This window comes from Octopus bimaculoides, chromosome 5, assembly GCF_046866305.1.
Source record: "Octopus bimaculoides isolate indiv1 chromosome 5, ASM4686630v1, whole genome shotgun sequence".
Taxonomy (NCBI): domain Eukaryota; kingdom Metazoa; phylum Mollusca; class Cephalopoda; order Octopoda; family Octopodidae; genus Octopus; species Octopus bimaculoides.
This window is the reverse complement of record NC_142932.1, coordinates 1,246,253-1,260,480: the sequence shown is the minus strand read 5'-3', so window position 1 is coordinate 1,260,480 and position 14,228 is coordinate 1,246,253. Positions and strand designations below refer to the sequence as shown.

The 14,228-nt window shown below is 36.3% G+C and overlaps 1 protein-coding gene across 1 annotated transcript in view; it reads right to left on the bottom strand.

The window, feature by feature from the left end:
- LOC106875603 (bactericidal permeability-increasing protein) overlaps positions 1-14,228 on the bottom strand; it is a 76,457-nt gene that overhangs the window by 27,137 nt on the left and 35,092 nt on the right. The window contains exon 6 of the mRNA XM_014923819.3: positions 210-273. Coding sequence (XP_014779305.1) covers positions 210-273 — 64 coding nt within the window. The remainder of the gene's footprint in view (positions 1-209; positions 274-14,228) is intronic.

The following is a 14,228-nucleotide window of genomic DNA, read 5'->3' as shown; positions in this document are numbered from 1 at the left end:
CTCTTATAGTCTCAGACACCTTAAAACAGTGTGGCTGCTGGCCCTTCCTTCACTGACCACACACCAAAAAAAGATATAACCTACGAGTAAATTTAGAAAACTGAATGTAGTAGACTGACTGTATTAATCTGGATGTGAAAATTAAAAGGCACACAAGAGGGACTCGAACCAAAAGAGTTGGATATTGTACCTATTAAGTTTCTACTTACATGGAAAATTAATGATTTGTTCATATCCGTTGTCGTTGATGACCGCCACAGCTTTCTCGCACATCTGTCAAATAAAGTGAAACATTTGTCACATGAACCATTTATGAATATTCCTTCCTACTATATGCACAAGGCTTGAAAAATCTGGCAAGTGAGTAGTTAGTCGATTATATCGACGCTAGTGTTTTGATAGTTATTTTAAAGACTCCGAAAAGATGAAAGGCAAATTTGACCTCGGTGGAATTTGATCTCAGAAGGTAAGGATGGATGAAATCCCACTTAACACTTTGTTCGGCGTTTTTTAGCAAATAAAATAATTTGCTAGGCGAAGTCTTCATCAGCAGATTAAACATATAAGCACGAGGCAATCCAGCATATGCCCCGTACTTATACATTCTAATTTTTCAAATCTACCGCACAAGCGCAGTAAATAAAAATAGAAATAATGCCGGCGTTTCATTCAAAAATTTTCCAGAAAAAAATTATCAATAATTAATAGATGGTTTATGTTTTTATTTTTCATTCCCTTCGAAGTTTATCCCTAATAGTGGTTTGGATCTTTGCTGTTCCTTCTAGCGTGCAAGGAATCCTATGACGGATACCTCTTATGTGTTTAAACGTACACTGTATTTATATGAATAATACATAGTCTATTGACTAAATTTTTTACACGCTAGGCCACTGGTAGTAGAAATTTCTAATATTTCTTATTACCCTGATATTATTAATTATATATATATATATATATATATATATATATATATATATATGCTTCAAATATATAACTTTCATATATATATATATATATATATATATATGATATAAATGCACACATTGACACAGGACGCCACGGAATGCAAACAACATGAAATACGAAACAGGAAAACATAGAATACGAACGTTTTGGCGAACAATGAAGGAAACAAATGGAAAACAAGACAAGCAACATAAAGAATAATTCTTCATCAGTTGTCGGCTGTTTTTCTACTCTATATTTCAAGCAATTCACGACAAGATACGTCTTTGCCAAAACAGTTGCTCCCGCAAAGCAAATTAAATAAAATTTGGGATTTTGCGGAGGGTCAAAGTTGGTAACAAAAATAGGACAGTGAAAACAAACAGGATGGGCTGCTAAGCCTAAACGACTGGCGAACACTGAATGAACAAGCTCTGACAGGAGACGGGAAAGAGTACATCTTATCCCTGCGGCTAATCAAAAGGAAAGAAAGAACTCGAGTAGGAAAAGAAAGATGGCTGATGGTCACGTGTGAGCAATGAGAGAGTAAAGGAGGAAGAATGAGGAAGAGAGAAGGAGGAAGAATGAGGAAGAGAGAAGGAGACAGACAGAGAACGGTAAAGGGGAGAGGAAAAGAATTAGTGAAAGGATGAAAGAGAAAAGAACGAAAGGGGGAGAAGGGGAGATAAAAAGAATTAGAGAAAGGAAGAAAGAGGATACAAAAGAAAAATAGAACAGAACAAGTGTCGCATCAGAATTACGATAAAACTTACTTGGAAATGGATGCGTGGGGTTCAATCATATAATAATATAAATAATATATATACACATGCATACACACATACATATATGCACACACGCACACATATATATACAATTATATATTTATATATACTTATATATATATATATATATATATATATATATATATATATACAATCATATATTTATATATAATTATATATATATATATACAATCATATATTTATATATAATTATATATATATATATATATATATATATATATATATTTAGTGTTATGTATGGAGAAATTCATTCTATTTTAGTGCCTTATAATCTAACACACTCACCAGTAAAATTTCCACTCATTTACTTTTTATTTTTTTAAATTTTTGTTGCAATCTTTTCAATAGTTATTGACTCCGTCTTTATTGAAGTTGCGTTCTTTTTGTTTGTTTGTTCGCATGTGTGTGGGTCAGTGTGTGTGTGTGTGTGTGTGTGTGTGTGTGTGTGTGTGTGTGTGTGTGTGTGTGCATACACATGTATGTCTGTATGTGTGTATGTGTGGAGGTGCAATGGCCCAGTGGTTTGGGCAGCGGTCATAGAATCGCGGTTTCGATTCCCAGACCGGGCGTTGTGAGTGTTTATTGAGTAAAAACACCTAAAGCCCCACGAGGCTCCGGCAGGGGATGGTGGCGAACCCTGCTGTACTCTTCCACCACAACTTTCTCTCACTCTTACTTCCTGTTTCTGTTGTGCCTGTAATTCAAAGGGTCAGCCTTGTCACACTGTGTCACGCTGAATATCCCCGAGAACTACATTAAGGGTACACGTGTCTGTGGAGTGCTCAGCCACTTGCACGTTAATTTCACGAGCAGGCTGTTCCGTTGATCGGATCAACTGGAACCCTCGACGTCATAAGCGATGGAGTGCCAACAACAACAATGTGTGTATGTATGTATGTGTGTGTGCATATATATATATATATATATATATATATATACGTTTGTTTGTATGTATTCTGCCAATTATATATTTATATATAATTATATATATATATACATATATATATATATATATATATATATATATATATATATATATATATATATATATATACAATTATATATTTATATATAATTTTATATATATATATATATATATATATATATATATATATATATATATATATATATATATGTATATGTATATGTACATGTACGTTTGCTTGTATGTATTCTGCCAATTATATATTTATATATAATTATATATATATATACATATATATATATATATATATATATATATATATATATATATATATATATATATATATATATATATATATATACAATTATATATTTATATATAATTATATATATATACAATTATATATTTACATATAATTGTATATATATGTTTATATGTATATATGTGTGTGTGTGTATACATGCAAATATATTTCCTTTTTCTCTCCCTCGCGCACACACGCACACAAACAAACAAACAAACAACAATAAAGAACGCCAAAATTAATCAGAAACGAACGAAAAAAGTCGTAAACCTTGAAATTCCAACAACATAAGAGACACATACATTTTTTAAAACAACCTCCTTTGTTTAATAATAATAAAAAGAAAAGGAAATGGATAAGATAGGTTCTAGAAACAGAGCCAACGCATTTCAAAACAAAATACGCTTAGTACAGACATAATGATCATAAGCTCTTCAGGAAACATAATTATAATCGTCGATAAGACAATGGATTTTTGAGAGATTAACAAAAGCTTATAAGAGTACGACATCACAAAATGATTAAAAAAAAATGCTAACCGAATCATATATAACGATATCAACACAGAAGAACAATCTATAGAGAAAGACCGAGCAATCCAATGAATTAAAAATAGCCCGAGAGGCAAGTAAATTTAAAGTAGATTTTAATTCACTAAAAGTGCTACTGACTTCTGCTAGTAAGACTGTCAGAGATAACAGTTTACGAATTACCTACAGTAGTAACTGAAAACAGTTTGGAGCTGATTTTAACTGTAGAATCTAGAAACGATGTAACTATTTCGATTGTTTACGACCGATAAATAAATTACCAGTCAAATAATAGAGTCGATATAACCGACTGATTTCCCCCCTAATATTTCTGGCGTTTTGTTTTATGTCAGACATAATTATACTGTACAGCAATTTTTTTTTCTATCTTGGTCAGTAAATGTTATTTTCCTATATTGCTTCTATCTAGCAATCAAAAGAAATTCCCTTCAGATTCTGATTTTGTCACCCGGACATCAAGGTTTTGAAACTAACCTATTTTCCATTACGTTGGAGATAATAAAGTAGTGGTGATCCCAAAACGAGCGTGCGTGTTCGTGTGTATGTGAGAGTGTGTAAGTGTGTATGTGTGGATTGGTGCTGGTGATCTTGACGTGTGGAAGGGTGGGTGTGCAGGTGTGTGGATGAGTGTATAGGTGCTGGGAAGTGGAGGCCTTCCGAATGGTCGTTTCTGCTCGCCCGGGTGCCACTCGACAACTGCGCGGGTCCACCGATTATCGGTGAGCCGGGCGACGTGTCCAGCCCATCTAAACTTGCTACGTGTATATTCTACGATGACATCCCTCACGCCGGACTTCAGTCTGATGACCTAGCTACTGATGTACTCTCTCAACAAGATTCTAAGCATTGACCTCTCCATGTCTCTTTGAGCCGTTACTAATCTCTGCTCTTCTCTCTTTGTTGTAGCCCATGTTTCACTACCATATAACATTGTAGGCAGAACCGTGCTATTAATGAGGTTGGCGCGGGTGGTCCTGTCCAACCTTCCCTTGAGCACATCCCTTATGCCATTAAACGCCTTCCTTCCGGTCATTATTCTCCTTGAGATCTCCTTTTCGATGTCTCGGCACATATTCACTTCCCGTCCCAGGTAGACATATTCCTTTACTGCCTCTATTTCATCATTGCCGACCGACCACCATTCGACCTGTTGCTACGTTGTCGGACCGCATGAACTTCGTTTTCATGTGGTTCACTTTGAGACCTACTTCAGAGCTTTTGATGTCGAGCTCTGTCAGCATGGGCTGCAGCTGATCCGTGGTTTCAGCGATGATTACGATGTCATCAGCAAAACGGAAGCGGCTGAGTAGCTCGCCATTGATGTTGACACCGCCTTGCCAGTCGATGCCTCTGATGATCTGCTCGAGACATGCAGTGAAAAGTTTTGGAGACATCGCATCTCCTTGCTTTATTCCCTTCTCGACCGGCACTCGTACAGGTGATGACAGCAGAGCTATGTCGGTGGTGCATTCGGAACTTGCCTCTCTGAGCAGTTGCACACATTGCGCCTCGACTCCTTGCCTCTGCAGCGAGTTCAGCACTGCGTTGGTTTCGACGCTGTCGAAGACCTTATATATATATATATATATATATATATATAGAGAGAGAGAGAGAGAGAGAGAGAGAGAGAGAGATACATTTATATATATAGGCGCAGGAGTGGCTGTGTGGTAAGTAGCTTGCTTACCAACCACATAGTCCCGGGTTCAGTCCCACTGCGTGGCACCTTGGGCAAGTGTCTTCTACTATAGCCTCGGGCCGACCAAAGCCTTGTGAGTGGATATGGTAGACGGAAACTGTAAGAAGTCCGTCGTATATATATATATATATATATATATATATATATATGTATGTATGTATGTATGTATGTATGTGTGTATATGTTTGTGTGTCTGTTTGATAGGCTGAGATAACTACAGCTTTACTCCCTGAAACGTACGCGTGAGATATATGCAATAATGTACATATGGAAAATCTTAAAAGGGCTAGAGTATCTAACTTTGGTATTGAGTGTTATACAAATGCTAGAGCTGGCCGCCGTTGTATTGTACCAAAGGTACGATTGACTCCATTTAAATTCAGGGCCAAGTATTGCAATAGTCTAGGGTTCAAAGACCCACAGCTCTTCAATGCCCTGCCACAAAAATTAAGAAATTGGCATAAGGTGGAAGTAGATGTCTTCAAAAAGTTACTAGACATCCTCCTCTCCACAATACCGGATGAACCAACTGCCCGACATGAGGTACAGATGAGGGCAGCGGAATCAAGCTCCATTATAAACCAAATGTACCAACAGCTGGAACAAAACCACATACAGGGGTGGTGATGTGAAACACCCAAACTGAGGAAGTTAGAAAGTCCGTGGTGGTGCTCCAGCATGACCATGGCCGCATGGCTGAAACGAGTAAAAAAGTATATATATATATATATATATATATATATATATATATATATATATATATATATATATATTTGAGGATAATTTTGGTATACAATAAAACAGCTATATTTCAGCATAAATAAATATGTATTTGAATAAACATTTGTGCAATTAGCCGTAATAAAGATTTTTAAGCAAATTATTCTATAAAACCGCCTTCAGCTTCGATGACTGATTCAATGGTCCTTATTCATTTCGGACATCACTTGGACAATGACGGCCTTCAGTGAAGCTACGGTATTATGAGGATGCCGATTAGTCTCCCTTTCAACAGCGCTCCACACGTAGTAGTCTATGGAGTTCAAATCTGGCGAGTTTGGAGGCCACATATTAGATGTTATATAATTGTAAAGATTGTCTGAGAACCATTCTTGGGTGACTAGGGCTTTGTGAGAAGGTACTGAGTCTTGCTGAAACACGTATGACCTTCCATTGCATACTTCATCTATCCAAGACTTGATAACAGTTTCCAGTACCTCAATATATCCAGCAACATTAAGTCTAAGACCCTGTGGAAAAAAGTGGGGAGGCATCACATGACCTTCGCTATTCACCACTCCTAAAACCATCGCAGTTACTGGAAATTTCGTGTGCATCACTCTTGATACTCCAGAAGGATCTGCACATGACCATCTGTCATTTCTTCTTTTATACTTTCGATCCTGGTTATTTTTTTTTTTCGTCAGAGAAAAGCCAAAGCATGCCTTATTCATGAGGATTTTTCACTTTGTTAAGTAACCGTTTTGAACGGATGAGACAGTTTGCCTGTGTCTTTGCAGACACGAATTGGGCTTTCCTCAGTACATAGGACTTTTATCGAATGTCACGATGTCCCACAGTTCTGATAGTCCACTCTGACACCCGAAGTTCTTTAGCAACGGACATCACTGGGGTTTTCATTGATAATGTTTTGAACATGTAGTATAAATTCCGGTGTCCTGTTAGTTGTGAATGTTTTTTTTCTCTTTGATACAGGTGAAACATTACCAACACATGCCTCCAATTCAACCCAAACTTTGTGTACAAATGATCTTGCAACATTTAGAAAGTTGCTAATTTTTAAATCACAGTGATTTGCATGTATAGCAACTATGACTGCATGTCTTTTCTTCTTGAGGTAGCATGATATCTTGAAAGGGTTATCTGATAAAAGAAAATGATACATTATATAGTCTGAAGGTGTAATGAACTAAAAATGAAATGTCCTCAAATACCCCTCACACTCTGTATATATATATATATATATATATATATATATATATATATATATATATATACATGGATACATCTATGTGAGTCTTTGTGATTGTATTTGTCTTCTACCACCGTTTAATAACCAGTGTTAATTTGTTGTCGTTCCCGCAACTTAGTGGCTCAGCAAAAAGTACCTGATAAAGTAATTACCAGGCTTTAAAAAATAAGTACTGGAGTCTATTTGTTTGTCTAAGAACCTCAAGGCAGGGCCCCAGTATGGCCGCAGTCCAATGACTGAAACAATTAGAAGGTGAAAGAAAGCAGATGATAGTATTACGCAACTGTGAGGCTTTCGGTTGGTAATTCAAAATATTTTACCAAATATTTTTATTTGTGGCCAGAAAAAATATATCACTGACTATTCGTTCGGAACTTTCATATAACAGTAACTTTGAACTGAATTCTTTATACCTCTTAGATTTGTTTAGTCAGTTATGTAACTCCTTCCTGTCTACTTGCACTCATATATACACACATATACACATGTATCAAGAGAGATGCAAAATAGACTCGCTTACATATATCGCACACAAATAGACAAAGACACTATTGAAATATAAACACACACACACACACACACACACATATGTATGTATGTATTCATATATCACAGATCTTTCTCTCAATCGTTCCTGATCTACCGACCTATCTATCTCTTCTCTACCACCCTCTTGCACTCTTTCTCACTTATATATATACATTCTATATGCAATCCTCAAGCACACACACACACACACACACACACACACACACACACAAGTATACTTTAAATAAAAGCGCACATAAATATTCGTATGTTTGCGTATGTGTGGTCGTGCTGTATACAACTTATGTTTATTTCTTGAGAATGTTTCGCATATCTGTTGATTTTTGTCGGGAGTAAGTCTCGTATAAATACATACAAGTCATATAGGGTTTCGCGAACGAGAAATACGAGACAGTGGTGAGGTAGAGGAAGGAGGAGGAGTTGAATAAAGATAAGATAGAGAAGAGCAGGGAAAAGCTATCAAGAGAATGAAACTAGAAAAGGAATTCTGAAAGACGCCCTCTGTATAGATAAATGTAAATTTATATATATATATGTTGGCACTCCGTCGCTTACGACGTCGAGGGTTCCAGTTGATCCGATCAACGGAACAGCCTGCTCGTGAAATTAACGTGCAAGTGGCTGAGCACTCCACAGACGCGTGTACCCTTAACGTAGGTCTCGGGGATATTCAGCGTGACACAGTGTGACAAGGCTGACCCTTTGAATTACAGGCACAACAGAAACAGGAAGTAAGAGTGAGAGAAAGTTGTGGTGGGAGAGTACAGCAGGGTTCGCCACCATCCCCTGCCGGAGTCTCGTGGAGCTTTTGGTGTTTTTACTCAATAAACACTCACAGCGCCTGGTCTGGGAATCGAAACCGCGAGTTCGCTGCCCTAACCACTGGGCCATTGCGCCTCCTATATATATATATATATATATATATATATATATATATATATATATATATATACAGAAGGGAGAGAGAGAGAGAGAGAGAGAGAGAGAGAGAGAGAGAGAGAAAACGCTTGTACAAAAACATTTGCCTATTCATATGAAGGAATGTTTCTGCGAGAGCGTATGTATACGTTCTCCCTCCCCACCACCACCACCACTACCACCGTTTGACAGCCAGTGTTGGTGTATTTACATTCCCGTAAAGTAGCGGTTCGGCAAAAAAAGACCGGTAGAATAAGTACTACGCTTTAAAAATGAGCCCTGATGTAGATTTGTTCGACTAAAAACTTTCAAGGCGGTGCCCCAGCATGACCGCAGTCAAATGAATGGTGTGTGTGTGTGTGTGTGTGTGTGTGTGTGTGTGTGTGTGTGTGTGTGTGTGTGTGAAATAATTGTTTTTGAGAATATATCGAAGCATCCACATAAACCTATAAATAATGATATCAACCTTTGGCACAAGGACAGCAATATTAGGAGATGAGATAAATCTATTTCTTCGACTCCAGTGTTTAACTGGTACTTAGTTTATCGACCACCGAAAGGATGAAAGGCAAAGTCGACCTCAGCCGAATTTGGACAACTCACAGCGTAAAAGACGGACGAAATGCCGCTAAGCATTTTGCCCGATGTATCAACGATTCAGTCAGCTCACTGCATTGCATAAGTCTATAAATAATAGCATGCAAATGTAAATATTGGGTTGAAAAACTCTTTTAGTAGGAAAAGTCGAAGGGTGCTCGTATATACATATATATATATATATATAATATATATATATATATATATATATATACATATATATATATATATATAATATATATATATATATATATATATATATATATATATATATATATATATATATATATATATATATATGTATATATATATATATATATATATATATATATATATATATATATATATATACATATATATATATATATATACATATATATATATATATATATATATATATATATATATATATATATATATATATATATATATATATATATGTATATATATATATATATATATATATATATATATATATATAGAGAGAGAGAGAGAGAGGGAGAGAGAGAGAGAGAGAGAAAGAGAACTAAATAGATAGATAGATAGATAGATAGATAGATAGATAGATAGATAGATAAGTGAGATGATTGTAAAAGATACAATGTTTATTTCGATCCAACGTCTCAACTTCGTCTTCTGTAAATATTATAGTCCCTACATATATATAAATACTTTCTCAGAACCTTGAGTGTAACACCTATATCATCTACAAATAAGTTTTTAGAGAGATTTCTAGTTAGGTTATTGGTTTTACTGATATTGTAAATAGGGTTCTATCAAAGTAAATAGGGTTCTATCATTCGCTCGGGTTCCTTTCTCGACTGTACCACCACTTCCCTTTTCGCAGGACTGGGAATTTTCCGGTTGTGGTATCACCTGTTGTTAGCTTCTACCAAAAGGCCCCCGAACAAGTCGGGCATGTGAAGATAAAGCTTGTAGTGCAGACTGTCCAGTCCTGACCACTTCTCGCACACGCAGCCATCCATCACTTTTCATATTTTGTCAACCGTTATCGGCGTTTTGCAAAACTTTGTATCCTAAAACCGAGAGCCATGGCAGGCCGTCGAGGCATGTGATAAAGTCTACCTCATTTTCGGTCTGCAGTCCACCCGCAAAGTATTGAGTTAAATACCGCTGAAAAACTGCACACATCTTGGAATCGAGGAGCAGGCACTGCTCCTGATCCATCAAAGACCGAATTGTGGCTTTATCTCTACGTTGCGCCTGGGCCACCGGGACCATCAAACGGCTTTCGTTTCCTCATGCCTTCGAGCACGCATCCCAGCTCTGACAACGCTACCTTCATGATAAGTTTTGAAGAATCCATCAAGAGCCAATATCACTGCCAGCTCGTCAGTCGCAATAACTTTTCTCAGTGCTCTTCCAAATCACTAACTAGCTCTCCCTCTACTGTAGGATTCTCTATCTAGATTTCCTTACTAAACCTAATCAATCAATTCTAATCTAATAGCCCTTTCAAGGATAACCACCATCGGTTGTTGACAGTTGGCTCTATCAATCTCCCCTTAACTCCTGCTAATCAGTAAGCTTGGTGCGCCGAGAGCGATGCACTCATCTTCCAGTAACCGGGGCATTGCCGATGAAACCCATCTATGTCAACCGTACAGGTCACAAATTTATTGTCAGTGTAGCCGATGATTTTAAATTGTTGAAAATTATTGATATCCCTATCTGCTGGCCGACAGAATACTCTATCTAGATACGATCTGGATGACCATATGCTGTTTTTCCATGTCCACATTACTGCATTCAGGAAATCGAATCGGTTCCTGTCAGGTAGTTGGAAACGACCTTGTATCGATGAAAGGAGAAGTTGATCTCGTCGGGATTTGAACTCAGAACGTAAAGAGCCAGAACATACACCGCAAAGCATTTTGTCCAACACTCAAACAACTCCGCCAATTCAACGCAATAAAGAACAAGAAATATATCAATGTATATGAGATACTTCATGTCATCGACCCCGTAAGGATGGAAGGAAAAGTTGACATTGGTGGGATTTGAACGCAGAACGAAAAGAGCCAGAGTAAATACTGCAAGATCTTTTTTTTTTCCCGACACTAACGATTCTGCCCATCAACGGCAATAAAAATAACGAAACAACTAACTGGCACTAGCAAAATATCTAACAATAACAACCGAAGCATTCATCCGAGGATAAGCAAAATGATCTGAAGTTTCATGCTCACATGACCGTTGCCAACGACTCAATGTTGATTACAATAGATGAATAATACGAGTTGCTGGAGATGCGCTTCTAGGCATTCACAAAGAAGCAGGGTTTGTTCTGACACATACTTTGTCATCAAATTTAACACCCAATTAGAGACGAAAATTATCCCTTTAAAAACGTGTTAATATTATACAAACTATACAACATAAATACAGATTGCTGTACTTCTGGGTTACTTTGCTTTCGCTTTTTGTTTGTTTGTTTGTCTTTCCTACAAACGACAAAACTAATCTTTTGTAAAAGTCTTGAAGGTTACTTAAATCCTTGTCAGGTTAAATAAAGAGCTTTGAAAGCCTCAATAGTGTCAAGGAAAAACAAAAGTAGATTTATTCGCAATACTCCTATTTAAATATGCCCACATGAAGCAGACACGTTAATTTCAGGCAATTTTTTCTTTTCTTTTTCATGGCTCCAGCGCGTTTAGATGTTAACTGAAGGGTCGGCAGTTCGAACTTAGTAATAGTTGCCAATGTAATAAACTAGCAGTGTCATTAAAGTGTCGGGAAAATGCCTTGCAGTATATGTTTCGGTTCTTAACATTCTGAGTTCAAATCCCACCGAGGTCAACTGTGCCTTCCATCCTTTCGTGGTCGATGCAATACAGTACCATTCAAAGCACTGGGGTTGGCGATATCGGCCAGCTACCTCCTCTCAAAATTGCTGGCCTTGTGCCAAAACCGTAAACCATTATTACTTAAATTCAAAATTCTGGTCCTCCATACCAAGCAAGATGACGGCCGCCTCAAAAGGGATCTCATCTACCCTTACCCGTGAAACACGTCTTCCCAGGTAAATAGGTAGAAGGACCGCTTCTTCCGTTTTGAGGGGAGACATGCAACATAAAGAATATTCCCCCTTCGTCAGTTGTCCCTGTCCATCTACTCCGCGTACACACACACACAAATACCGGATGAACCAACAATCCGACATGAGGTGTAGACGAGGACAGCGGAATCAAACTCCCTTATGCACCAAATGGGCCAACAGCCGGAACAAGAGTGGTGATGCGAAACACCCAAAACTGAGGAAACCAGAAAGACCACGGTGGTGCTCCAGTATGAGCACAGCCGCATGGCTGAAACGAGTAAAAGAGTATATGTATATGTATATATATATATGTTAATTCTCTAGGGGTCAGCCACATTTAAGTGGCAATATACTTCAATATATATATATATATATATATATATATATATATATATATATATATATATATATATATATATATATATATATATATATATATATATATATATATATATATGTACGTATGTATATGTATGTATGTATGTATGTATATGTATGTATGTATGTATTGATATATATATATATATATATATATATATATATATATATATATATATATTATATATATACATATATATATATATATATATATATATATATATATATATATATATATATATATATGTATATATACATATGTATATATGTATATATGTATATATATATATATATATATATATATATATATATATATATATATATATGTATATATATATATATATATATATATATATATATATATATATATATATATATATATATATATATATATATATACATATATATATACATATATATATACTACCAGATATACACGGCGTTGTCCGGGTTAAAGAGAATAATGAAATTTTAAAATGTCGTTTAGATTATGCGGGTTTCAACTACTAGTAGTTGATATACCAACTTTCTACATTAATAATTCTCTATCCCATGCCAGCATGGAACATAGACGTTAAGTGAAACTGAAATGCTGAAAGAAAGCTTTCAACTCATATATGTATATAAAGAAAATACACGTAATTCAAAAACACGTTTTGTGTAGCTTATTTCGTAACCAAAAACACAGCTACAAATTATAAGCAATGAAACGCAAAATGTGATGATTCATTTGAGGTAGCGGTGAGCCAATCCGATGATAAATCTAACCTTAGTTCTTGTAAGGTTGCATGAATCCTGGCTCAGTTAAATCTCTTGTGGCCCCAAATAATGTCATCTGTAGTGCAGCGTGGCATTGTCTAATCTTCTTTTGGAAGTGCTTGGAATCTTGATTAGTTGATGACAACAGTTTCTTCTATGGCTCTGGAGGTCGGGGGTTCTAGAAGTTTAACCTTTCTACCACTGCAGCACAGTACAGGTGTCTCTCCAGGCAAATTCCTGGCTTTACAATGATGCACTCAGTTGTCATTGCACCAATGGAAACTCTAATGTCATCTGTATAATGAACTGCTGGATCATAACTGAAAGCTGTTTCATAGAAGTTGCTTCTCTGAGCTGTTGCAACTGTTCTTCGTTCTGCAGTGGAGAGCCTATTCTTTGTCAGCCATGCATACCTCTGTCCATCACTTTGAGATTTTCTGGTTTTTATAGTGCACAGTCTATTCGTTTCTTGGTATGCTTCACTTTGCGCAGCTGTCTCTATTTCCCTGGACAGAGACATTCTTTTGGCTGACTTTGACATTGTAGACAAATTTGACACTTTCCTTCCAGGCATGGTTATATGCGAATACAGAAATATGCGGGTGCAGAAGATAGTAAACAATGGAAATAACTGGGTAACGGAAATTATATTTGTTAATACGACAGGCAGAAAGTAAATAAGTAATTTTTACGGAAAATAAAGAACTGTACAGGTTAAAGAGAAATTTGTCACTTAGTAAACC